Source organism: Bufo bufo, chromosome 3, assembly GCF_905171765.1.
Source record: "Bufo bufo chromosome 3, aBufBuf1.1, whole genome shotgun sequence".
In the NCBI taxonomy this organism is placed as follows: domain Eukaryota; kingdom Metazoa; phylum Chordata; class Amphibia; order Anura; family Bufonidae; genus Bufo; species Bufo bufo.
In genome coordinates, this window is record NC_053391.1 from 665,824,605 (window position 1) to 665,852,514 (window position 27,910).

The 27,910-nt window shown below is 47.8% G+C and overlaps 1 protein-coding gene across 4 annotated transcripts in view; it reads right to left on the reverse strand.

Moving 5' to 3' along the window:
- The window catches only part of MED17 (mediator complex subunit 17), a 53,698-nt gene extending 26,371 nt beyond the window's left edge, over positions 1 to 27,327 (reverse strand). For 2 of the 4 annotated variants that reach the window (XM_040426335.1, XM_040426331.1), the window contains exons 1-5: positions 27,017 to 27,327; positions 24,432 to 24,434; positions 9,311 to 9,477; positions 6,680 to 6,899; positions 2,679 to 2,815 (exon numbers count right to left, since the gene is read on the reverse strand). In XM_040426335.1, the coding sequence (XP_040282269.1) occupies positions 2,679 to 2,815; positions 6,680 to 6,899; positions 9,311 to 9,477; positions 24,432 to 24,434; positions 27,017 to 27,248 (759 nt within the window). In that variant the 5' untranslated portion in view covers positions 27,249 to 27,327. The remainder of the gene's footprint in view (positions 1 to 2,678; positions 2,816 to 6,679; positions 6,900 to 9,310; positions 9,478 to 24,431; positions 24,435 to 27,016) is intronic. The other 2 variants (XM_040426336.1, XM_040426334.1) reach the window with 1 other exon arrangement.
- Between the last annotated feature and the right edge of the window lie 583 nt (positions 27,328 to 27,910).

The window sequence follows — 27,910 nt, forward strand, 5'->3', positions numbered from 1 at the left end:
GTAAAAAAAAACTAAAATTCAGGGAAGGCAGCACAAGTAGAGGTCAGGCAGTAGGAGAGTCGAGATGGAGCAGATAAGGATCAAACAAGAAGCGAAGTCCAGAATCTAAAGACGGGTCAGGAATGCAGGAACACAGGCACAAACAGTAACCTTTGCAGGACACAGGGACCTTTGACGCTCAGGCACCTGCATCAGGAGGGATGGGGGGGGGGGGGTTAAAACGAGCAATCTTGAACTAATTAACATGCTCTTTACATTTCTTTTAATATTTTGTTGGGGGATAGCCCAAGGCTCATGTATTCAAAATGAATAGGTCTGAAAAATACAAATAAAACCGGGCAGCACCTGGACACCCGTCTGTGTTTTACTGATGGATATAGAAACAGCCGTCTGAGTCGGGATTCATCTCTTTAGCGGACTAACAAATTATAAGGTTTGTGAGAAATTAATAAGACAACATCTTTACTGTTGGTGAACAGATTCTCCCGTATGGAGGAGGAGTGTGGCTACCTTAGCGGTGACATGTCCCCAAGTAGCCCGTCACTGCTGGGTCAGTGACCCCATGTGTGGACAAGAAGTCAGACTGATAAGACAGCGTGGAAGCCATAGACCCCAAACCTAGCAGCGGAGAGTACGTATAGGTCCCTTCACAGGTCTTGCTGGTGAGTGGGGGATTTAAAAATAACAAAAACGAACAACCCTTTCCGGTGACCCTTAGGATACCGGAGGTGTTTTTGTTTTTGTGTTTTTCATTTTTCTTCCCCATCTTCCTTGAGCAATAACTTTTTTATATTTCCGGTCACATAGCTGTAAGAGGGCTTTTTTTTGCGGGACAAGTTGTACTTTCTAATACCACCATTAATTAAGGCATAAAATGTTGTGGGAAGCGGTAAAAAAAAAAAATCCAAATCGGTTGGAATTGTGAAAAAAACGCAATTCCTACACCATTTTACGGGTTTTGTTCCCACGGCGTTTCGTTCGTGGCAAAACTGACCCTTTCATTCTCCGGGTCAGTAAGATTAAAATGATACCCCATATGTATATTTTTTTTTATGTCTAAATAGTATGAAAATATATATATTTTTTTACATCACCATATTCTGACCCCCATAACAGTTTTTTATAGTTATATCTACTGAGCTGTGGGGGGGGAACTCATTTTTTGCGGGACAATCTATAGTTCTTATTGGTACCATTTTGGTGTGTGTGTAACTTTTTGATCACATCTTATTACAATTTTGGGGGTAAGAGAAGCAATGAAAAAATGGCAAAATTACGCCATTCGCCGTATTGGAAAAATATTTTTTGATTTTAATAGTACGGGCGTTTTCAGTCGCGGTGATACCCATGATGTTTATATTTTTTTGTTATTTAGATATTTAATTTTTTTTATTACGGAAGTGGGTGATTTAAACTTTTACATTTTTTATATACACTTTTCTTTTACATTTTTTGTAATGATTTTGAAGCTCATACATGAGCCTATAAAATCTATTTTTTAATTTTGAACAACCAGGGATTTTTTAAAATGAGTTTATTACTGTATATTTGCTCATTTCTTATGTTGGCCTGCCATCTGGTGGCCAAAACAAGAATTTCAGCATGAATGCTGTGAGCTCCGTCAGCGAGGCTCAGCGCATCCAAAGCAACTACCGACAGCCCAAAGTCTTTGACACTTTAGATGCCGTGATCTCACTTGATCATGGCATCTAAAGCCTTTAATTACCGCGATTGGCATTATTGCCTGTCACGGTAATTAGCCGCAGGTCTCTGCTGTTTCTAACAAAAGAGACCCGCCGGCCAAGGCGTCCGCTGCACGTGCGAGCGGGCGCCATGTTTAAACATAACTCCAGCGCAGCACGCCACTGGTAACGAAAGGGTTGAGGACCAAGTCAACCAATTTTGGCAGCAGAGAAAATCTCTCATCCCCGCCTTCCAAAAGTCATAGCTTGCTACTTTTCCACTGACGTAGTTGGAGGGCTTTTTTTTGGGGGAGGGGGGGGGGGGGGGGGGGGGGGGGGGACAAGATTATTATTTTTTTCTTTAACGGCACCACTGTTATTCCACCATTTTTCGGTTTCGATTTAACTGGGTGGCAGAAATGCCATGCTAAAGGGGTTTTACCCATCTCAACATTTGTGGCATATCACACCCCACATGTGCAGATACCTCTCCACTCACCGTTCTGGGACTTCGGGTAATAGCAGAGCAGGTTTTCAGAACTCCTCCAGTCGTGAAAGAACAGTGGCCGTACATGCGCAACTGCTCTCGCTTCGCTTTAGAGGCCCCGTTTTGGAGATAGGTGCAGGTCCCAGAGCTGGGATCTACTACTATAGGACATTTTTGGCATATCCTGGCGGCATGCCACAAATACTGAGATGTGAATACCTGTTAACGTTTTTCTGCACCTATGCACGATTATGGCGATACCAAATTTATAAAGTTTTTTCCCCCCATGTTATGAAGGACGTGTGTCTGCTGCCAATACAAAAAGGAATGAGCCAAGTCTAGTTCACACCAGCACAGTGGCTTCCAGTAGATGCAGACAGAGCTAAGATAGTCATCGGACCTAATCAGGGAGTCCTACATGGGGTGAATGAGTGTGTGGCATTGGGGTAACACACAGTGACATTTTAGGTTTAAGATGCTATAAGGATCTAAAAAACAAAATGACAGACCTTCAGGTACGCGGAGCCCTCCAGATCGCTGGGTATCTGTACGTCTAGCGGGCAGTAGTCCTCTGGGATTTTCTTATCTAGATCTAGGTCCGTGTTCTTTATGACTTCGAATGTTCCTTGGTGAGGAAAGAGTGAACCTACCCCATGGAGGAAAAAGAAAGGAGAGGACATCAGAGCAGGAACATGAAGAACCAGCAGAGATCAGATCCTGAGAATTCTACAGGACATCCGGCAAATGAACAGCCATTAAACCTGTAAGTAAGGGGCCAGTCATATGGCGGTTTTTACAGACATAATGTGGCGCGGATTCTGTGCTTTAATGCCATCGGGCACTTGCACATAATCCACCGCCAGTTGTCTTTAATGGGAGGCCATGGTGCTGTTCATGCATCCACGGTTTCTTGGTGCAGTTGCGACCATTAACCTCGGCCTCCCATTGAAAACAATAGGAAGTGGGTCCCGCGTGGCTGCCCAGTGGCCTTTTGCGAGAATGGCACCTTAGCCTGGCTTCACACACACGTTTCAGCATTTTTGCAGTGGTCTTCATGGTGTTTTCAACAGCCCTGCTACTTTAGAGGGGTCGGCCACATTAACATTACTACTAATGTATCACAATTACTGGGTCACGGCCGATGTCTGCCCCCCCCCCCCCACATCATCAAATTGGGGGCATAAAGAGAAACAGTAGGGTCTCAAACATGTGTGCATGAGGTCTAACACAAGAGGCACCAGACTGTCTCATAAGCTTAGAGTCTTATGGTCACTGTTTTGTTGGTCGGACACCCATGAACATAGAATATCCAGCCATTATTAAAGGGTGGGGGCAACCGCTGGGGCCCCCACCAGTCACGAGACAGAGGGCCCCATATGAATGGAGAGGAGGTTGATCATTCATTCTCAGACTGCCGGAGACAGCAAAGCTCTGTGCGGTTATCTCGCCAGTCCCTAATAAAAGTGGGGCAGCAATATAAATGTTTGACCCCTCGCTCCATTCATTTCAGGCATATGGGGCCCCTGTTTTCAAAATTGATGGGGCCTCAGCTGTCAGTCCTCCACTGATCTGTTATCCAGTGGGCTGCTGCCTCTAGCCTACATGGGTTGGTTAAAGGAGTTTGTCCATCTCAGACATTAATGGCAGACCCCTAGTATAGGTCACCAATAGGTGCGCACCTACCTTCAGACCCTCCCCCAAAGTGAAGGAGAGCACACTGCGCACCAGAGCTCGCCTCTTACCAATGCCTTGTAGCTCATCCCGGGGTCGGTCAATCATCATATTATGGGCTCTGGGGAATGAACATCAGCAAGGGGTCCACATCTTTATATAGGATGTTACAGTATCTGAGACCGTGGCATCTTGCCCTTTCCTCAGGTGGTACTTATCATCTGAACTAGTCTTAGGAGTGGAGGTCAGCCATCTTTCTTGCCAATGTCTAATACTTTATTTCCTGATCACCAATATTCTAAGGAGGTAATTTTTTTCAGACCGGCGTTTTAGACATCGGTCTTAATATCCCCTATAGCTGGCGGTGGATCCGCAGTAGTTATGTAGATGCTAATCCGCCGCCACTGCTAAATGCAAGACCGCTTCATAGCTGTCTTACATGTAGACCATTTTCTATGCCTAAAGCAGGTGTAGAAAATAGTACATGAGACGGGCCGCCCAGCCCTCCTCCACCTCTTTTTTAGACCTGGCGTGAGTGGGAAAAGGTCACAGACTGCGATTACCATAGGTGTATTTCTGGTTAGTAAATGAACCGCCTACGTTTCTAAATAAGTATACAAGTCTATGGACAGACGCAGGATTGTTGGTCAGGGATTTGGATGAGAGGTAGTGTCAGGGTTGGTCCTGGGTTTCCAAATAAAATCTTTTCAAGATTTAGATTCTCTTGAAGACTCAGATTTCTGTTCTCGTGGTTATTCCCCGATTCTAGATGGGATGTTGTATCTAGTCAGAAACACCTCGGACATGTTGTCCTCAGGCTTTGCCCCCCCCAAAGGAGTTGTAATCCAGCATTACTCCAGTGGTGCCGTCATGAGGGATGAACAGAGAAATAGAAATTAGACTTATCAGTAATTTGATTTCCAGGAGTCCCTCATGACAGCACCCGTACTTTCCCTCCCTTACTAACTACTATGGGAATTTAGCATATAAGACTTCCTATGGTTTTACTAAATCAGTTGCATCCATCTTGGTGTGGTAATCTGGAAAACACTGGAGGCTGGAGGTAAGAAGGGACATCCCAGACCAGGGTGGATAAAAATCTATGATTTTTAAAAAATAAAAAAAATCTGATTTTTTTTATTTAAAATCTGATTTTTTTTTTTTTTAAAAATGCTTTTTGAGGAAAATATATTACCATCCAAAGGTTATTCCATCATGAAATAAAGATTCGTTTTTTAATTATGTAGAATAAGGCTGTATATGTTTAATTTTTTTGGTAAATAAATTCCATTCACAATGTCATGCTCTTCCAGAGGTTTTTGTAAGGCCTCTTTCACACTTGCGTTTTTCTTTTCCGGCATAGAGTTCCGTCCTAGGGGCTCAATACCGGAAAAGAACTGATCAGTTTTATCCCCATGCATTCTGAATGGAGAGAAATCCGTTCAGGATGCATCAGGTTGTCTTCAGTTCAGTCATTTTGACTGATCAGGCAAAAGATAAAACCGCAGCATGCGACCATTTTATCTCCGGTGAAGACTCGCCGGAATGCCGGATCCGGCATTTTTCCCCATAGGAATGTATTAGTGCTGGATTCCGCATTCAAAATACCGGAATGCCGGATCCGTCCTTCCGGCCTGCGCTTGCGCAGACTGGTAAAAATGTGAAAAAAAAGATACAAGACGGATCCGTCTGTCCGCATGACAAGCGGAGAGACGGATACGCTCTTGCAATGCATTTGTGAGACAGATCCGCATCCGGATCAGTCTCACAAATGATTTCAGTCACATGCAGATCGGAGGATCCGGCAGGCAGTTCTGACGACGGAACTGCCCGCCGGATCACACTGCCGCAAGTGTGAAAGTAGCCTAAGATTATTGGGCAGTTTCTCTGCCTACAAGATATTATCACAGATGCTTGGTTTACTTTTGCAGTTCTCAAAACTGAATTTGACTCAGCAGAGATCACAGGCCTCTTCTTCACAGCAAAAATGTTATAACATGAGCAGAGTTGAGAAAAAGACCTTAATCTTAACTTCTACAAACCTATGAATGCAGAATCAACCTAATCAAACTAATATGAAAAGCTGTTATTCTAAAAATCTTCATCTACTTGCATGTTATAAGTTATACCAGCAAGAATTAGTCTTTATGTAGAAAACTATGATTTAAATCAAGCCTTACTGACTAGTGATATAAATCGTGATATAAATCAAATCCACCCTGTCCCAGACGAAAAAAAAAAAAAAAAAAGCCCCTCATGCTGAATCTACTTACCTGGCTCCCCGCGCCGCTCCTGGTCCCCGCACCGCTACAGCGGCTTCTCCCCGTGCGTGGATGAAAACATCCGGTGTCGGGGGGAGCAGCCAATGGCAGGCGGGGACGAGGCTTGTTGTCGTCTGCCATTGGCTATCCGCAAACACTGGATGTGTTCATCCACGCACGGGGAGAAGCAGGAGCGGCGGTGTGGGGACTGGGAGCGGCACGGGGAGCCAGGTAAGTATATTCAGTGTGAGGGGCCCGGGCACACGGGGGACATTTTTATGTCTCGAATAACACCTTTAACCTCTGTGTTTCCTGTCCCATGAAGATCAAAGGAGAACAACCTCTAGTGGTGCTGTCATGATGGACTCCCTGGAAATCAAATTACCGGTAAGACCAATTCCTATTTCATTGCACAGTCTACCAGAAGGACGAGTGCTGCATACAAGGATTTTCTGACATCACGGTTTCGGGGGGATAGATTAGAAGTGACAAACTTTGTCCTCGTCATCCGAGCCCCATTTGCTCATAGTGTAGAAGCTGAAAGCCGAGCTTCATATACCATATTATAGGAGATCTACCTGCGCTCCTGTAGCTCAGGTCCCCCAGGATCTTGTCTCCCAGCTTTCTCAGCTTCCAATGTTGGCGTAACCTCAGCAGTTCAGAATTAAAGTCGCGCTGCCTCTTGTTCTCCTGGTTCTCTGCTACAGACTTTGACAGTCGTTCGCCTCCTTTAAGTAGAATCTGGGCAGCGCCGAGAAGGGATTTCCTTTTAGAAACCAACAGCAAACTGTTCTGACTCTGAAAGAAGTAAAAAACAAAAACAAACTTCAAACCATTATTCACCTCACCGCTCCACCACCGTTCCAACGCTTACCGGGTCCCCACTGGACATGCAGGAGGTGCTTGGTCAGTCAGTGGCGAGGGGGGGGGGTCACTGCTGCTGCCAGCGACCCCTCACACCTATGTATTACACTGACGGGCTACTGATTTCTATACTTTACTTCCCCGGCGTCAGGTTCACTTTTAGATTACAGGTGATCACTGGGGGTCCCAACGGCAGAACACTATCAGATTATCCGTGGGAATTGTTCCCTCAAATGGTTGAGAATCCCTTCAAACGCTATGGACACCTTTGGGGCCATTTTTTATCATTGCATTCTACTTATTTTTGGGCTAAAAATTGGTCTTTATTACAAATGTTCAGCAGTTTTTCCTCTACAGCTTTCATCTCCACCACCTCTTCAGACAGTTGCTTCTCCTCCTCACCGATCGGTCAGAAAGCAGCTCTGACTGCTCCATTTGTAGTTTCCTGACCGCTTAAAAAACATTGATTTAAAGCTGTTGGCCCATCTCGCACTTTGGTGGCATACAGCTAAGAAATGCCACTAATGGGACCAGCATCTATCTCAGGAACTGGACCATCAAAGAGAAGTAGAGCGCACCGCACATGTGTGGCATGCTTTTCATTCACTTGTATGGGAGTTCCAAAAAGAGCCAAGTGAGCGCGCTTGGCTATTCCCGGAACTTCCATCGAAGTCAATTCAAAATTCATTCTCCATTCACTTCTATGGGAGATTCAAAAATAGCTGAGCCAGTGATCGGCTATTTTCAGAACTTCCATGGAAGTGATTGGAGGGCGGTGCGCCCTTGTTCACTTTGGGCTTCCCCTTCTAGAGATAGGTGCAGATCCCGCCTCTGGGATCCTCATCTATCGGACACGGGTGGCATATCCCAACGATATGCCACCAAAGTGTAAAATGGGCTAATCCCTTTAAAGGGGTTCTCCAGGTATTAAAAAAATTAAAATACTTAAATATTATTTCATAATAAATATATTCACAAATACCTTTCATTACTTAGAATGGCTTGTTTTGTCTAGGGAGCAATCATTAGGAGAAATAAAATGGCCGCTGTCCTATCAGTACACACAAAACCTGTCCTAATCACACAGGAGGACAAGTTGCTTCACCACAAAGAGCCATAGTGCTGCCTCATCCCCCTCTCTGCTCTGCTTGTCAGGAATCATGATCCTGAATACAGGTGAATCTCTGTGGGAATGGAGATGATGAGGAGACATGAGAGGAGGGTGAGGTGTGGATAATGAGCAGCAGCACTTGTTTACAGTCTCCATTACCACAACCTGTCCTGTCCGTCCTCTCTGTACTTCATGTCTCCTCATGAACTAAATTCCCCAGAAATTTAGCTGAAGATCTTATCATCTGTATCCAGGATCATAACCCCTGACAAGCAGAGCAGAGAGGAGGACGAGGCAGCTCTTTACCTCAGCGTTGTAAAGTAACTTGTCCTTATGTGTAATCAGGACAGGTTTTGTGTGAACTAATAGGACAGTAGCCATTTTGTTACGCTGATTGCTCCCCAGACAAAACGAGCCATTATAAATAATGAAAGGTATTTGAGAATATATTTATAATAAAGTAATATTTAAGTATTTTCATTTTCTTAATTCCCGGAGAACCCGTTTAAGCTAAATTTTTATCAGTTCAATAAGAATTTAGCTTAAAGTGTACCTGTACTTACACAAAAAAACTTTCGATATGTCATAGTCATCACCTTGGGCCCTGTGCAAAAAAACTGCCCCAGAGGTGCCCAATAGGCATCTATGAGCATCTACGGCGGGCATTCTTTTTTTTATTAAATCCATGTATTTTTGCAATACGGTTTAATTAAAATTTTGCATTGTTTGGATTCTGCTGCTTCTATGTATCACAGCTATTATCAGTGAAATCAAGATCTCGTCTGACGGTCCAGTCTCCAACCCTTCTCTCTCTATCCCTAAATTATCTTCTATATTGATTTAGAACCAAGTTCAAGTTTGATTTGGCCATAAATCCGTTTAGACGATGGTTCAGATGAGGAGAGAGAAGGACCTGAGATTGAACCGTTTTTATACCAGAGCTTCTTTAAAGTTGTCTCATCACAGACAATGGGGGCATTTCGCTAGGATATGCCCCCATTGTTTTATATGTGCAGGTCCCTATATCGGGAACAGAGCCCCGCAAGGTGGTGGCTGGAGGACTCTGGTCCGGCCACCACCAAGCACTCTCCCCATAAAAATAGCAGAGTCAGCGCTCGGCTATTTTTCGGTGGCCCCATAGAAAATGAATGGAGGGCGGCTGCACAAATCTGCATAGAGATCCACAATAGGAACGAACCTACAGGCTGCAGTAGTGACCCCGGGGCGTACATACCTGCTTTGGGGTTAGGGGCTCCTGGGAGACAGGATCCAGGTGCATGAACCTCTTGTCTTTCACCACAGCCAGCACATCGTGCAATACACACATCTCAGTCAGGGTTCCTCGTAAATGGTTCCGCACAGAGTCCCAGGGCCACAGGGATGGCTGAAATTTCACCAGACCTGCGGGGAACGAGGTTCGGAAATGGTGAATAAAATACTAAACATTTATTCACTTTCATCCAGAACAAAGGAGTATAAAGCTACCGGACCTCACATCGTAAAATGCACCGAGTTCTACATTCCAACAGCGCTGGATAAGGCCTTATTCACACAGTCAGTGTTCGGTCAGTGATTTCCATCTGTGATCGAGTCAAAACCAGGTGCGGCTCTAAACACAGGAGAAGACCTTTTCCTTAGACCTTGTATCTGTGGAGACTCCAATCCTGGTTTCAGATCACAATCATTGACCAAAATACTGTTGTGTGAATGAGGCTTAAAAGGGGTTGTCTCACTTCAGCAAATGACATTTATCATGTAGAGAAAGTTAACACAAGGCACTTACTAATGTATTGTGATTGTCCATATTGCCTCCTTTGCTGGCTGGATTCATTTTTCCATCACATTATACACTGCTCGTTTCTATGGTTATGACCACCCTGCAATCCAGCAGTGGTGGTCGTTCTTGGACAGTATAGTAAAAAGCACCAGCCTATGTGCGCTCCTGCAGGCTCGGCCACCAGAGAGGCCGCCATTTTTTTCTGTCGTGAGCAAGCATGACCAGAGGTCGCACTACATTTTTTCTGGAAGAGTAAAAATACTTCTCTTACCATTCTTGAGGAGTATTTTTACCCGAGGAGGAGTATGAAAGTCGCGGTAAGTCAGATACATAATACGTAGGCTCACATCTGCGTTCGGAGCCGCTGTTGCAGATTCTGTCAAAAAGACCGGACAAAAAAAGCCTTGTGTGCAGCACTTTTTTGGTCTGGTAAAAAGACAGGATCCCGATCGGAAACTGAATGGACTCCATCCTAGTCGGCGGGGTCTGTTCTGCTTCTTCGCTGGCCGGGCTGGGTTCACATCACGTTTTGTCATACATTTAAAAAGGACAGACAAAAAACGTATGTATGTTACCAGACGCCTCAGACAGATGACATACTGCGGCATAGAGTTCCAGCTAAGGGCTAAAGTGTGAAGGCTGCTGACCCCTGTGTCGTGTATCTTATAGGCAAAACATACCGGTGGTGGTCTTCTACTGTATTCCACATGGAGATGATTAAAGGGGTCGGTCACTTTTTGAAGCCCCCTTTACAATGCCATAAACAGGTGTGTGTTGGGAAACCTGCCGTCCATGGACTCCGTGAGCAAACAGTGGCCGCCAGCAGCAGCCCCGTCTACAGCAATCAAGATGGCGGAGGTCACGTCATTTACCCGTGTGCCCGGCTGTGTCCTCTTCTGTGCCGGCTCACAGAGCATTCAGCGCATGCGCAGATACAGGGGCACTTGTTGTATGTCTGCACATGCGCTGAATGCTTTCAACTGCCATTTTCACTGCTATGGACGTGATGCTGGAGTCAACTGTTTACACACAGAATCCATGCGAGGGGCCCAGAACTGGTGAGCTGCACTAAGAGATGGGGGAGGGGTGGATTTCCTATGTCAGCGCCCTGCAGTGTGCGGCGTAAAGGGGTCGCCCAATCAATCCACTGAAAATAAATGGCGGCACGCCCCACTGGGTGCCATGTAACCAATGTATTCTCTATGTAACACGGACCCCACAGAGCACCATACAGCGACACAAAGAGGGTCCACACTGCACAGTCCTGAGCGGCAGGGACTCTGTGCCCGGATTCATCCAGACTGGAGATTACCACGTCAGACCTGATCTTCTGGGCCCCGGAGTGAGATGGACCAGATATATGAAGGGGAAGACGATTCTTAATAAATCAGAGACATCTCAGACCCTCCGTGCGCCACAAAGTCAAATCCATGTCCTCCAGAAGCTGGATTAGATAGGAGTTATAATTTATGTCGGTTCCTGGTGTAAATTATAGTAAATCCGGGGAGGCTTCGCTCCTCAGCTTTTTAAAGGGTTTCTATCACTTAGTTTTCACATATTTAGCTGTCAGACACTAGCGATCCGCTAGTGTCTGCTCTACCAAACCATCCTAATATGATAGGTTTTGGGGCAGCCGTTTCCCTAAAAAACGAACTTATATAGATATGCTAATGAGCCTCTAGGTGCTATGGGGGCGTCATTAGCACCTAGAGGCTCGGTCTACCTTCACAAACTGCCGCCGCCCAGCGCGTCCCTCCAGCCCGCCCATCTCCTCCGGAATGCGATCCTCCCCGTGCGCGTCTGTATTCGGCGCATGCGCAGTGAATGTCTGACTGCTTCCCTGCTCAGATATCTCCACTGCGCCTGCGCCGATGACGTCATAGTGCTCCGAGGAACAGGCGCAGTGGAGATGTCTTTGCAGAAAGCGGTCAGACATTCACTGCGCATGCGCCGAATACAGACGCGCACGGGGAGGATCGCATTCCGGAGGAGATGGGCGAGCTGGAGGCACGCGCTGGGCGGCGGCAGTTTGTGAAGGTAGACCGAGCCTCTAGGTGCTAATGACGCCCCCATAGCACCTAGAGGCTCATTAGCATATCGATATAAGTTAGTTTTTTAGTGAAACGGCAGGACAATAAGCTGTTATATTAGGATGGTTTGGTAGAGCAGACACTAGCGGATCGCTAGTGTCTGAAAGCTAATTAGGTGAAAACGAAGTGATAGAAACCCTTTAACCACTTTGGAAAATTGTCGAGAAGCACAAAAGTCAGATATTATGGTGTAAATACAGCATGTGCCACAATCTGTGACTTTTTTCCGCCACTATTGGAAACACATAAACTTCATGATGCGGTTTCCCTACAGACAAAGCCGGGAGGGGATCCAAAAAGAAGAAAAAGTTTAATAAGAAATTATTAAAAAATAAGAGACTAATAATCTAGAGGAGATAACAACCATTGTAGATACTGAGCAGTTGGCAGGAAGCAACATGGCGGCCAGGCTGTGGTGATGTCACAGAGCAGTGATCTACAACAGGTTCCTCTCTATGACATCACAATGTCCAGGAACCTAGAAGACACCTCTGCACAGTCAGCTCAGCGCCATTTTCTTGAGTTCACACCTCGGTGTAAACTCGTTTTTGGCTCCGGAAGAGAGAGCTAGAACCTTTTCTAGTGTTTGCTTCCGATTATTTTGTCCTTAGATTTTTTTCCTCAAGGCCCAAAAACATCGGGGCCACTTGAGGACATTGTCATCAGGTCCGGCTCGGGAAACCAGAGATGGGATCCCGGGAATTAAGACAACTGACTGCGGATAACAACACCTGGCTGAGTCGCCCCGAGAACGAGGGTAAGTGACACTCTGAAGAAGAATTGGTCAGACTTTGATTTCATTATCTGTAATGGGGACAACCAGTCTATACTCCACCAGGACACATGGGGGCAACTATGTCATCTGGTGATAACTGAGATGTTTAAGGGGGGTGAATATTGAGATGTTGAAGGAGGGGGGGGGGAGGGGGCTGCACACCAAAATTCTGCTTTTAAAAATGTCCCAAAATAGAGTTCTTATACTTTTTGGAGCTTACTTACTCACATATTTTGAGACATTTAGTTTTTTTTACACCACTCACTCAAGATATGTAAAGTGGGTGGTATGGTTAGCCTGTCTAGCTGATTTAAAGAGGACCTTCCACCGGTCCTGACATTACAATATAATTACCTGGCACTGTAGGACATGTTGAGGAAATGTCCTCAAGCTTATTTTTTTCCCTATGGGCTGCTCCGATCCCCTGTTGTGCCCCCAGTTCTGGTTTCCCGCCCTTTCTACTAATCCATACCATTCGTAAGGGGAGGAGGAGATGGCCATGTTTCTCAGAGGGTGTCATGGCTATGTCCTCCTTCTTGTACAGATGGTATGGATTAGCATACAGGGAGGGAAACCAGAAAAGGGGGCACAACGGGGGAACGGAGCAGCCCATAGGGAAAAAGAATAAGCTTAAGGACATCGCCTCAACATGTCCTACAGTGCCAGGTACTTCTATTGTAATGTCAGGACCGGTGGAAGGTCCTCTATAAAGGGGTTGTCTCACCTGCTCATTTCAGTCCTCTGTGCACGGCTCCCGGGGCACTTCCCGTGCTGTAGTGGGGGCGGTGCCTCTGCTTTAAGTGATGCAGCAGGCAAGGGGTGCTTAAATAATATAATCCCGCCCCTTACCTGTAGGTGCACACTCCTGAGGCTGCTAGTGTATCAGAATCACTAGCAGTCTCAGTGGAAGCAGACCCTGTCCAGATCGTGACAACCAATGATAAGAGGTTGCCGCGTTCTGATTTCTACATGAATGTGGAGAACGAGAGATGGCCGGGAACGGGAGGTAATGCGCATGCGTGCGGCCCCGTGTGCGCGCTCGCTCCATCAATTCCCGGCCACCAGAAAGGCAGGCTTTTCTTCATTTCTGTGCGTAATCGCGGTCACCGCAGCGGTGGCCGTAACCCCTAGAGAAGAGCAGTCTACAAACGAGGAAGAAGAAAGAAGATAGTGGGGATGAGAGGCATTACTGCTAATGAAACTACATTAGTAAATTACTTTACTCAGTGGTATAAAGATAATAAATATAACTTGATGAGGTGAGACAACCCCTTTAACCCACATTCATCAATGGAGACTTTATAAAAAAAACACCCAAAAACTGCTCCAGTGAAGGGGAGGTGCAGAAAGTGGAGGAACATCCCAAGACAAAAAAGTTTGACTTAAAGGAAATGTCTCACCAAAAAATGACCTATTGTATAAATCACATTTTTAATTTAACATATTTTAAAGAATTTTTGGTGATGTTGTTTTAATTTTCTAAGTCAATAGCTATACTTTAACAAAAAACATGAAATCCTGCAGTTTTTGCATGAATTCCACTAAGCCTCATAATAGGCGCAACTTCTTGGTCTGTACAGATCACTTAACTGCAGTTACCTGCTTAGGCTAGTTTCAGACTAGCGGCAAGGAACTCCGGCAGGCTGTTCCGGCGGGTGAACAGCCTGCCAGATCTGTGCTGCCGCTAGTGCACGCATTCCCCGGACTACCGATCCAGCCCCATTGCCGGAACTCCAGCCCCATTGCCGGAACTCCAGCCCGCCCCCATTATAGTCAATGGGACCGGAGCGGTAGTTTGGAGGTATGTGTGCACTAGCGGCAGCACGGATCCGACAGGCTGTTCACCCGCCGGAACAGCCTGCCGGAGTTCCTTGCCGCAAGTGTGAAAGTACCCTTATCTATACACAGAGATGATGTCATTACAGGCAGGATTTGGATGACAGATAACACAGGATCCACCAGGTGATGGTCAGAGCTTATCTCTTCTTTCCCTGTACAATGACCTCTGCACAGGTCACAGAGCATGCCTAGAAAACTCTCCCATAGAAGTCAGTGAGGTCCTCTCCTGACCATTGTGTTTATGGTCTGTAGGGCTCTATATCAATCATATACTAGAAATACTTCCATTCTTACTCTTTTAGGTCAGACTATCATTCGAGAGCGATTAAGATCAGCTCAGCGAACATCCAGGAGAGACAGGCAACATCGTAATGTCTCCAGAGCTCCTCCTCAGCAAATACCATCTGCCAGAGAGAGGAGCCGCTCTCCAATAACACCTGCGCCGGCCCAAGACCCCCGACCATCTGGGGAGAGCAGCCGGGAGAGTGCTGGGCCCACCACCCCTGAGTTCCGCCATCCTCGGCCCATACCACCGAGCCTTAGGACCAGGGAGATGCAGCCACCCAGGAGGTCTCCCATACACCCTGCATGGGATCGCCTCTTTAACATCTTAGAACAGCTGCAGGGGATGGGCACCATGAGACCTCAGGCCATACCACCGCCAGAGCCCCCAACACCGGCTCCACTGGGTGTGCCCCACCAGCCTCCACCAAGCTCCAGGGCCGCGCAAATTGGAGACATCCCTGCAAGGACCATCAATGCAGAGGAGTCTTGTGTCATCTGCCTCACTGACTTCATCCGGGGTGAGCAGGTGACATCCCTGCCCTGCGGCCACATCTACCACCAGGCCTGCATCGACCAGTGGCTCCAGAATAACACCCGCTGTCCCCTGTGCCGCAGGGACTGCTTTTAACGGAGCACAAGACCAACATCCGCTTCTTCTGTCATCAACATCAAGACAGAAGAAAACTGCGCGGTGCTCCGAGGGGGCGTGGAAATTGCTGTAAGAGTCTTTGGAGTTTTTCCAGGTAAGTGACTTTTACATGCAGCAAAATTTCCATCATTTTCCCACCAAATCAAATTGTAGATTAAAGACATTTTCCTCCATAAATATTTCATACTGTAATAGAAAAGATCCACAGACGTCCTAACACAGAGCGTTATAACCGTGCAGCCACAAAGACCTCAATAAGGAACTAAAGGGGGATTCCGGAGCCATGAAAAGCCGGCCCGATGGGCTGGGAATGTCTGAGAACAATAAAGGATATTACTCTATTACCTTGTCGCTCCTGGTCTGACGGTGCCCGGGTGCCGCTGCTCTCCACTTCCTGCTTGTGGACTCAGCACGGCAGGAAATAGATGGGAATGCCGCTCCACCAATCACTGGCTGCGGCAATGACTCCCATCATCCAATGACTGGCAGAACGGCATTTCCATCCATTTACTGCCATGTCGGGTACACAAGCAGGAGGTGGAGCGCAGCGCGGTCTGGGTATCATCACATCGGGGAGGTGAGTAACGTCCTGGACTGTTTTTAGAGAGGAGTAGCCCATCAGACCGGCTTTTCACCGCACCGGAATACCCTTTAAGCTCTGCTACATCTGTTCATATTTATATTTGCTTTTCAGAACCCAACCTATGGGAAGACTCCATCTTCATCACCATCCAACTTCATGCACATAAACAGCAATGACAAGACCGATACGTGTGCAGCACCACACAGACTACAGCTACTACCAAGAGTTATTTTTTTGGGGTGGACTTCCACCTGAACCCCCTAAGTAGAACCTGGGTCAGTCTTTGGACCTCCTGATCTGCAAAAATTCTTACTCGATCCATCAGCACCTGCCATGGACACTTCCTAATGGACTGTAGGAGACCACGGAACATCTATGGTCCACCTCCACTTCTTGAAGAATAAATATTGCTGGTGACTTATCGTACTTCTGCTCGTCCATTCTTATTGATGAGTGAATGCTTTTTCTTTCTCCATCTTTCTGATCACAGCGGGCTGCCTACCATTTCCCCCCAGCAGGGTTTGGTCCCTGTATTAATACAGTATGGCCCCACTTCTAGCTCCCTTTTTGGGTGCCGTCCCCTCCAGGTATTCCCTTTTCTTACTGGTGTACTGAAAAGGCGGACCATGGTCCAAATCCAAATCCCGGTACCCAGGCGTCTGGACCCCCGCATGTTCTGATTTCAACTGTATCTGTGCCATCAGGACACAAACTGACATGTGTGGGATGCAGAGCCTGGTCTCGGGAGGGGCACTTCCAGATTATATGCCGATTTTCTGACCGCTGCCACAAAACAATAGTGCTTATAGAACAGACTCCACAGTGTAGCGGTATACTGTACATTGTGTGGCACAGTGTAGAGGTATACTGTACATTGTGTGGCACAGTGTAGAGGTATACTGTACATTGTGTGGCACAGTGTAGCGGTATACTGTACATTGTGTGGCACAGTGTAGAGGTATACTGTATATTGTGTGGCACAGTGTAGCGGTATACTGTACATTGTGTGGCACAGTGTAGAGGTATACTGTACATTGTTGGGCACAGTGTAGAGGTATACTGTATATTGTGGGGCACAGTGTAGAGGTATACTGTATATTGTGGGGCACAGTGTAGAGGTATACTGTACATTGTGTGGCACAGTGTAGCGGTATACTGTACATTGTGTGGCACAGTGTATGCTTTATGTGTATAACATAAACATACTCCACATGAATGTCCCCATAATGTGCCAGTATAAAATACCGCTATATAGTGCCCCCAGTAAATGCCACCATAGTACTCCTCTCCCCCTTCCTCTTAGTGCCCCCCATAATGTACCAGTATAAAATGCCCCAGTAGATGCCCTCAGTGTCCCCCATAATTTGCAAGTATAAAATACCCCTTATCAGTGTCATCTACGGGGGGCACTAAGAACAGCCCCCCCCCCCCAAAGTGCCAGTAATAACAGCCCCCCCCCAAAGTGCCAGTAATAACAGCCCCCCCGAATATGCCAGTAATAACAGCCCCCCCCGAATATGCCAGTAATAACAGCCCCCCCCGAATATGCCAGTAATAACAGCCCCCCCCGAATATGCCAGTAATAACAGCCCCCCCCGAATGTGCCAGTAATAACAGCCCCCCCCCCCGAATGTGCCAGTAATAACAGCCCCCCCCCGAATGTGCCAGTAATAACAGCCCCCCCCCCGAATGTGCCAGTAATAACAGCCCCCCCCCCGAATGTGCCAGTAATAACAGCCCCCCCCCGAATGTGCCAGTAATAACAGCCCCCCCCCGAATGTGCCAGTAATAACAGCCCCCCCCGAATGTGCCAGTAATAACAGCCCCCCCCCGAATGTGCCAGTAATAACAGCCCCCCCCGAATGTGCCAGTAATAACAGCCCCCCCCGAATGTGCCAGTAATAACAGCCCCGCCCCCCCCCCGAATGTGCCAGTAATAACAGCCCCCCCCGAATGTGCCAGTAATAACAGCCCCCCCCGAATGTGCCAGTGATAACAGCCCCCCCCGAATGTGCCAGTAATAACAGCCCCCCCGAATGTGCCAGTAAAACGATTGTACATATAAAAAAAAAAAAAAAAAAAAACAACACTTATACTTACCGCCATGTCAGCGATGCTGACCTCTTCCGGCCTGTGTCCCGCGCTGTATGGCTCAGGCGGCGCGATGACGTCATTGCGCTGCCTGCGCCGGCCTCTGATAGGCTGCCGGCAGCCTATCAGAGGAAGGGACACGCCTCTCCCTCCCCTGACGCAGCACTTCTATCTGTATCGCTGTCCTGAGGACGGCGATTGCGATACAGGTGACTATGGAGATGAGCGCTTCCACAATGGAAGCGCTCATCTCTCTGTGTCCCGCTGCCGCTCCCCACTTCTGAGCAGGGCCGCGCCGCCAGCTCGAGGGGAGGGGGGGTGGGAGGCTTCCGCATGCGATATGTCAGGGATCTGTGGAGGACACACTGTTATGGCCAGAGGTCGCACTACATTTTTTCTGTAACAGTAAAAATACCCCTCTTACCATTTTTGAAGAGTATTTTTAGCAGAGGTGGAGAACAAAAGTTGCAGGAACACAAATACATAATCCGCAGGACTACACTTGTTCCCATCTGCGTTGGAGTGAGCCACCACCATAGCTGTTTTCTACTGTACCTTTCCCACCCTCAGTGAGTGAGGGGCTCTGTCGAAAGACCGGACAAAAAAGCCTTGTGTGCAGCACTTTTTTGTCTGGTAAAAAAGACAAGCTCGTGAATGGAAACTGAATGGACTCCATCCTAGTCGGCGGGGTCTGTTCAGCTTCTTTCCGGTCAGTCAGGCCGGGATTACATCACATTTTTGTCATACATTTAACGGACACAACAAAACGTATATATGTTAACAGACGCCTGAGACAGATGCCGCACTGTGTCATCAGTCACCATAGAGTTTGTAAAAAAATAAAATAAATACATTTAAAAAACAGTATACGTTAGCCTGTGCTGCACTTTGCAGGATGGAAAAACATGATACACCACGCTTTCCCATCCTGAAAAAGAAAAAAAAGAAAACTTTCATATATTTTTTTTTACAATGGAACTCTATGATGACGGGTGACACAGTATGGCATCTGTCTGAGGCGTCCGTTAACGTATACGGTTTTTGTGTATGCTAAACGTATGACAAAAACCCACCCTTATGTGCCCGTTAGTTTCAGTATTCTGGTCGTCTAATGGAGCAGAACAAAAGAAATAAACAGCGGTGGTGTGAACGGGGCCTGAGAGGTGAGAGCATGCAGGGAACCATTACTGGTCTGAGTAACATGAGGTAACTATAGCGAAGTGATGAAGTCCAGTCCAATATGGCGGATCTTCCCTGTACTTTATCACTTGGCTATAATAGCCTGCTGTGCATTCACCACACACACACAGATACATGACACACACCGCACCACATACAGTACAGGCCAAAAGTTTGGACACACCTTCTCATTCAAAGAGTTTTCTTTATTTTCATGACTATGAAGGCATCAAAACTATGAATTAACACATGTGGAATTATATACATAACAAACAAGTGTGAAACAACTGAAAATATGTCATATTCTAGGTTCTTCAAAGTAGCCCCCTTTAGGGTTGTTGCGGGTATCGAAATTTCGATACCCAATCGATACTTTTGTCCCGGTATCGATACGATACCGGGATTTCCGTTTTTTCGATACTGGGCTGCGCTGCTGCGCAGTCTAGTATCTCTGAACATGAGCGCGCTGCTATCGGCGCGCTCATGTTCTCTCTCAGCAGCACGGGGAGAAGGAAGCTGTCCTCCCTCCCCCTGTGCTGCTGCCGCTGCCACCAATGAGAAGAGAGGGGCGGCAATGAGAAGAGAGGGGCGGAGGAGGGGCGGCAATGAGAAGAGAGGGGCGGAGGAGGGGCGGCAATGAGAAGAGAGGGGGTGGAGGAGGGGCGGCAATGAGAAGAGAGGGGGTGGAGGAGGGGCGGCAATGAGAAGAGAGGGGCGGAGGAGGGGCGGGCGCACTGCGCCACCAATGATAGGATTACTATCGGAGCGATGGGAGGAGACATCAGCTTCACTAGTGGGCGTTCCTTTTCCCTGCGCTGCGATTGGACAGCGCTACAGCCAGGGAGAAGGAACGCCCACTAGTGAAGCTGATGTCTCCTCCCATCGCTCCGATAGTAATCAGCAGCATGTGGAGCAGGAGAGGAGACAGTAATGGGGCACTGCTAGGGTTGCCACCCGTCCGGGATTGACCCGGACAGTCCGGGTTTGCAATCCTGTGCCCGGGTACAAGCCTTTCTTAGACCCGGACACAGGATTATTCTATTCTATTCATTGAAACTGCAGACAGTCAGTGTGGAGTCCGTCCGATCGCATATTTAAGCTGCTGCTGTCTGAGTGCACTGCACTGTCACTGATGATCAGCTGAGCGGAGCGCTCCCTCCCCCAGTCCCCCTCCTCCTCCTCCTCCTCCAGTCTACAATCACTACAGTGATGCGGCTGCCAGGCAGGCAGCGCAGCCGCAGCAGCTCACTCACTGTTTAGTAGTCTCCAGTCTCCTCGCTCCTCCTCTGCCTCTCAGTCCCTCCCTCCTTCTCTCTGATAAGGAACTAAGTCAAGTCCACAGGAAGTGACATCAGAGAGAGAGGCAGGGAGGGAGATTTGAAATCATTCTTCCAGCAGCTCCAGGCTCCAGCAGCCTGCCCAACTAGTGCCCAGCCCAGACTGTGCCCGCTGTGCCCTGCTAGTTTTTCAACATGACCAAGACTGAGTCTGACTGTGACACTAGGTAATCACTTACTTTACTTCTAAAAAGGTATAAATATAAAACATTTGAAGCATGTTTGTAACAGTGTTTAAACAGCCTCAGGTTTCTGAATCTGTCAATCAGAAAAAACATTTATGTTATGTAGCTGATTGACATTAGCGATGGGCTGATGTCAGCAGTGCATAACAGTGTGTTTTATAACTCCCTGCCTGCTGCCGTTCTCTTAAAGGGCTTCTGTCACCCCACTAAAGTGTTGTTTTTTTTTGGGGCCAGTTAAATTAGTTATATTGCGATATATGAAAATATAATGGTGTTACTTACTTTGATCCAGCAGTTTATTCAAAAAATGAAGTTTTATCATATGTAAATTCGGTCTCTACCAGCAAGTAGGGCGTCTACTTGCTGGTAGCTGCTGCAGAAAACCACCCCCTCGTCGTGTTGATTGACAGGGCCAGCCGGGATCTCCTCCTCCGGCTGGCCCTGTCGGCATTTCAAAAATCGCGCGCCTGTGTTGATTCGGCGCAGGCGCTCTGAGATGAGGAGGCTCGTCTCCTCAGAACTCCCTCAGTGCGCTTGCGCCGATGACATCACCAAAATAGAAGACGTCATCGGCGCAGGCGCACTGAGGGAGTTCTGAGGAGACGAGCCTCCTCATCTCAGAGCGCCTGCGCCGAATCCACACAGGCGCGCGATTTTTGAAATGCCGGCTGGCCCTGTCAATCAACACGACGAGGGGGCAGATTTCTGCAGCAGCTACCAGCAAGTAGACGCCCTACTTGCTGGTAGAGACCGAATTTACATATTATAAAACTTCATTTTTTTAATAAACTGCTGGATCAAAGTAAGTAACACCATTATATTTTCATATATTGCAATATAACTAATTTAACTAGCCCCAAAAAAAAAAATCACTTTAGTGGGGTGACAGAACCCCTTTAAAATAAAGACATGATATGCTAATGAGCCTCTAGGTGCTATGAGGGCGTTGCTGCAGCACCTAGAGGCTCCGTCCATTCACCTTTGGCAGTGGCACGCCCATGTTTAGTTGATTGACGTCCGAGTTCTCCTCTTCGTCCCGTAAATCCTGCGTCTGCGTCGAATACTAAACAGTACGGCGCAGGCGTGGGATCAGGGGCGTAACGATTGCGGTGCGACAGCAATCAGGGGTGGAGGTGGGACATGGGCGTGGTTGGAGGCGGGGCATGGGCGTGGCTGGAGGTGGGACATGGGTGGGGCCTGGAAAGGGCCCTCCCTCCCTTCTGTTCGGGTTTGGCTTGAAGAAAAGGTGGCAACCCTAGGCACTGCGGGCGAACGGAGCGGCGCCCAGGACTAAATGGTGAGTGCTGAGACATCGCTGGGCGCCGCTCTGTGTGGCCTAATAGTGAAAGTCTGGACTCATATACAGTAGTCAGTCTTTAACACATACAGGAGGCGGGTGCCGGCAGCAGAATCGCATTGCCGGCACCCTGCCCCTGACAGGGAGCTGCGATCAGCGGTGGTCCAAAATCATTGGTGGTGCAGTGTGCCCCCCCCCCCCTCAATCCCCCCATCCCATTAAAATCATTGGTGGCACAGTGCGCCGGCCCCTCTCAACCCTCTAGTATTAAAATCATTGGTGGCAGTGGCCACAGGGACCTCTCCACTCCCCCTCATTGGTGGTGCAGTGGCAGCTTCTGATCGGAGCCCCAGCTGTGTAAGCCTGGGGCTCCGATCGGTTACCATGGCAGCCAGGACGCTACAGAAGCCCTGGTTGCCATGGTAACATCCCTGATGCTGTGTGCACAAAGCACAGAGCAGCAGGGACAGTGTGGAGTCCTATTCACCCTGATAGAGATCTATCAGGGTGAATAGGAAAAGGGATGAAAGATCCCAGGTTCTCGCCCCTAAGGGGGGAAATAGTTATTAAATAAAAAGTGAAAAAAAACAAACACTAAAATATGAAGTATAAATCACCCCCCTTTTCCCAATTTCACATATAAAATATATAAATAAACATATTACATCGCCACGTCAGAAAAGTCCAAACTATTAAAATATAAAAAAAAAATCTAGGTGGTGAATGCCGGAACAGAAAAAATAAAATAAAAACTGCGCGATTCGCCATTTTTAAAAATGAGGAATGCACGTGGCTTTTTTTGTTTATTTTTTTCGCGTGGTATCGAATGGTATCGAGTATCGCAATACTTTTTCATGGTATCGAAACCGAATCAAAAATTTGGTATCGCAACAACTCTAGCCCCCTTTTGCTTTGATTACTGCTTTGCACACTCTTGGCATTCTCTTGATGAGCTTCAAGAGGTAGTCCCCTGAAATGGGCTTCCAACAGTCTTGAAGGAGTTCCCAGAGATGCTTAGCACTTGTTGGCCCTTTTGCCTTCACTCTGCGGTCCAGCTCACCCCAAACCAACTCGATTGGGTTCAGGTCTGGTGACTGTGGAGGCCAGGTCATCTGGCGCAGCACCTCATCACTCTCCTTCATGGTCAAATAGCCCTTACTTTCAAAGTTTTCCCAATTTTTCGGCTGACTGACTGACCTTCATTTCTTAAAGTAATGATGGCCACTCGTTTTTCTTTACTTAGAATTTGTATTATGGCAAGAAAAAAAACAGCTAACAGTCTATTCAGTAGGACTATCAGCTGTGTATCCACCTGACTTCTCCTCAACGCAACTGATGGTCCCAATCCCATTTATAAGGCAAGAAATCCCACTTATTAAACCTGACAGGGCACACCTGTGAAGTGAAAACCATTTCAGGGGACTACCTCTTGAAGCTCATCAAGAGAATGCCAAGAGTGTGCAAAGCAGTAATCAAAGCAAAAGGTGGCTACTTTGAAGAACCTAGAATATGACATATTTTCAGTTGTTTCACACTTGTTTGTTATGTATATAATTCCACATGTGTTAATTCATACTTTTGATGCCTTCAGTGTGAATCTACCATTTTCAAAGTCCTGAAAATAAAGAAAACTCTTTTAATGAGAAGGTGTGTCCAAACTTTTGGTCTGTACTGTACATCCCACACACCCCCCTCCTCCTCCTTCTTCCAGCTCCCGCCAGCCTCCCCTGCTCCAGGACCTGTATCGCTCCGGCGATCGCCCAAACCAACCAATAACAAAGCTCCTTGCTGTGAGGAGCTTTGTTATTGGTTATTACAGGCTGCGCTGATGAATGTGAGGGAAAAGTCTAAGATGTATCGGTACGCCTTAGGCCCCTTGCAGACGAGCGCTTCGTCACGCTGCGAGTCTGAAGCGCAGCTCCCGGCTTGATGTCCCAGCACATAACGCTGCCAGTGGTATCCAATACGTTCCAGAACTGTAAGGGTTACACAGCATCTTAATGCTATGTGACCCGTCAGCGCTGGGAGGTCAGGACGGGAGCTGCGCTGTTTGTCTGCAAGGGGCCTCAGACTTTTCCCAGGGAGTAAAACGGCCTGGATGCTTGAGCAGGTGTTATTGCGACCTCTAACCACGACCACCGCTGATGGATTGCAGGGTGGTCATAGCCATGAGAACGAGCAGTGTATAATGTGATGGAAAAATGAATCCAGCCAGCAGAGGAGGCAATATGGACAATCACAATACATTAGGAAGTGCCTTGTGTTAACCTTCTCTACATGATAAATGCTATTTGCTGAAGTGAGACAGCTTGTGTTTTCAAGGTCGGAGTACAAATTTTGGTTTTTATTTAAGAATTCCGTTATGGATTCCGCTACCACGGAGGATAACTTATGGTCCATGGTAGCGGAATCCATAATGGAATTCTTAGATAACCCGAATGCCGAACTTGAAAACACAAGTTCGCTCAACACTAGAGACAACCCCTCAAAAGTGCGATGTGCTGCAGGCGGCACGTAAGAGAAATCTGCAAACAGAGCTGAGTCTGTGGGTTCCACATCATCAGTTATTACAGATGTTATCTTAAAGGGGTTGTCTTATCTGAGACAGTCTCAGATAGAGTTGGGACCCATCTCCGTCACCCCCGCCCCCCCCCCCCCCCCGGTGGAGCATTCTCTATTCATTTCTATGGCAGTTCTTAAAATAGTTGAGCGATTGTAGATTGTACTTTCATCAGTCCCACAGAAATGAACGGGGGGTGGCTGTGCTTGCGCGGCTGCTCTCACGTTCTGAGGTGGGACCCAACCTGTCTTAGCGATACGCCAATGTCTCAGATGAGATGATCCCCTTCATAGCTTTTTAGTGGCTTCCCCCCCCCCCAAAACCACTGGCTCTAGATCTGAGCTCAAAGTCTATGTTAAAGCGGTCGTCTCACTTCAGTAAATGGCATTTATCATGTAGAGGAAGTTAACACAAGGCACTTACTAATGTATTGTGATTCTCCATATTGCCTCCTTTGCGGTCTGGAATCATTTTTCCATCACATTATACACTGCTCGTTTCCATGGTTACGACCACCCTGCAATCCATCAGCGGTGGTCATGCTTGCACACTATAGAAAAAAGTGTCAGCCTCTCTGGTGGCCGGGATCGCGGGAGCGCACATAGGCTGGTGCATTTTCCTATAGTGTGCAAGCACGGCCACCGCTGATGGATTTGAGGGTGATCTGTAACCATGGAAACCAGCCGTGTATAATGTGATGGAAAAATGAATCCAGCCAGCAAAGGAAGCAATATGGAGAATCACAATACATTAGTAAGTGGCTTGTATTAACTTTCTCTACATAATAAATGCCACTTACTGAAGTGAGACAGACCTTTAAATATGAAACGCAGGACACAGGTTTTTTTTCCCACTACTGCCTTTTATTTTTACCATTTGGGGCACTTTGTTGTGTCTGAGGCTTTTTTAAATTTTAATTCAATGGCTTTTTTTCCTGGAATTTTCTCATTTTCTTCTCCATACAAGTGTAAAGAAAAAAAATAAACACTGAAAAATACATAAATGGGGTCATTTGTCAAACTGGTGTAAAGTAGAACTGGCTTAGGCTACTTTCACACTTGCAGCAGGACGGATCCGACAGGCTGTTCACCCTGTCGGATCCGTCCTTCCGCTATTTCGCCGTGCCGCCGCTCCGTCCCCATTGACTATAATGGGGATGGGGGCGGAGCTCCGGCGCAGCATGGCGAAAGCCGTCGGACTAAAAAGTCTTGCATGTCCGACTTTTTAGTCCGGCGGCTTTTGCCGTGCCGCGCCGGAGCTCCGCCCTCATTATAGTCAATGGGGACGGAGCGGCGGTCCGGCGAAATAGCAGAAGGACGGATCCGACAGTGTGAACAGCATGTCGGATCCGTCCTGCCGCAAGTGTGAAAGTAGCCTTAGTTGCCCATAGCAACCAGTCAGGTTCCACTTTGGAAAATGAAAGGTGGACTCTGATTGGTTGCTAAGCCAGTTCTACTTTACATCAGTTTGACAAATGAACCCAAACATTTTTTGGTCGGCAAAAAACAGGCTTCTTTTTTTTTGCAGCAGCAGCAAATGTGTGTGAAGGGGATGGAAAGAGGTCGTCTTTAAGGCAATGTGATAAAAACTATCCATTACTCCACCTGTTGAATCCCCCGTCGCTCTAGCTCCGGTGCCACTTGTCTACTTGTCTTTGATGTGATGACACGGACATACACATTACTGCTGCAGCCAATCACCGCCATCCGCGGACTCGTCCCCTCTGAGGCCAGTGATCAGCCGCGGTCACATGGATGTACGGCACCGCAGCAGGAAAACAAGAAATGAAGGGGTCCAAAGGAGCAGCAGGGGCATTGGAGCTGACGCCTGTCGCTGCCCCCCATACACGTGAAGAGAGGGGAACAAGCTCAGCACCTCTGGAGGAGGCTTGTGTCCCCGAAAAGAAAAAAAAAAAGGGAGCGGGCATGTGGGAATCCAACATGGCCAATCATTCTCTACCCCGACATCTGCCACAACATTAGATCATCGGCTCACATCCCATTGAAATCTATAGAGAGCATCTTCTATGGCAACCTGCGGCTCTCCAGCTGTTGTAAAACTACAACTCCCACCATGCCCGGTTGTGTGCTGATAGCTGTAGGCAGTCTGGGCACGCTGGGAGTTGTAGTTGCCGCAGGTTGGCCAGGGATGTTCAATGGGAGGTGGAATCGGGGAAAGGGATGTCAGCAATAAGATATAACCAATGGGAAATCCAATGAGATCTGCAATCAGTCAAAACCCCACGTACGATCAATGACAGCAACCACATCGGCCGATCTCCCTCCACACTCACCTTCCTCCTCCTCCTCCTGATCCACCCAGTCGTTCTCCTGGGGTGCGATCCCCTCTCCAGTCCCTTCTTCATCAGAATCCTGGCCGAAGTCTATCCTCTGCGCCAGGCGGGCCAGGTTCTGCGACATAGACAGCGGCTGCACATAGGTCTCCGAGCCATCCAGCCCCACTTCTTGTATCTGCTTCTCGGCGGAAGACTCGATGCTGATCTGAACCGCCGGCCCCCCCGACATGATCGGTCAGATCTGTACGAGAGCGCTAATGGCTGAACGGTGGACGCTAGAATGGAGGTGTTAGAAGGAGGTTCGTGACGTCACTGGTCACATGCTCCTTCATGGTCACATGACACAAACACCGACTGCTTGTGGAAGGAGGAGGAGGGGCTGTGCGTGCGTGCGAGCGGCGTAGTGACGTAATGTGCGTTCACTGCGTTACAGTGCTAGTGCTGCTGGAGTGCACACTACACAGACCTTCATGGGGAGGGGAACAGTGAGGGGCAGCATATGGAGCTCATACACGGGGGGCGGTGGAATCTGGTGCAATTACGGGGGCTCATAGTACAGATCCGGGTGTATTCTGTGGCCATGAGGGGGCAGATCTGAGGGGGGAGGGGGCACGTGCTGTGTTCTGGGGCCATGAGGGGGCACGTGCTGTGTTCTGGGGCCACGAGGGCGCAGATCTGAGGGGGCACGTGCTGTGTTCTGGGGCCACGAGGGCGCAGATCTGAGGGGGCACGTGCGGTGTTCTAGGGCCATGAGGGCGCAGATCTTTGCTGAGGGTCTTCATGATGGTAAATCAGGTGTGATGTCAGTGGTCACTTGACTTCGCTGATACTCATGTTGGGGAGAGCTATGGGTAGCATTTGCAGCAGTTCCAGATCCCTGCACCACCCCCC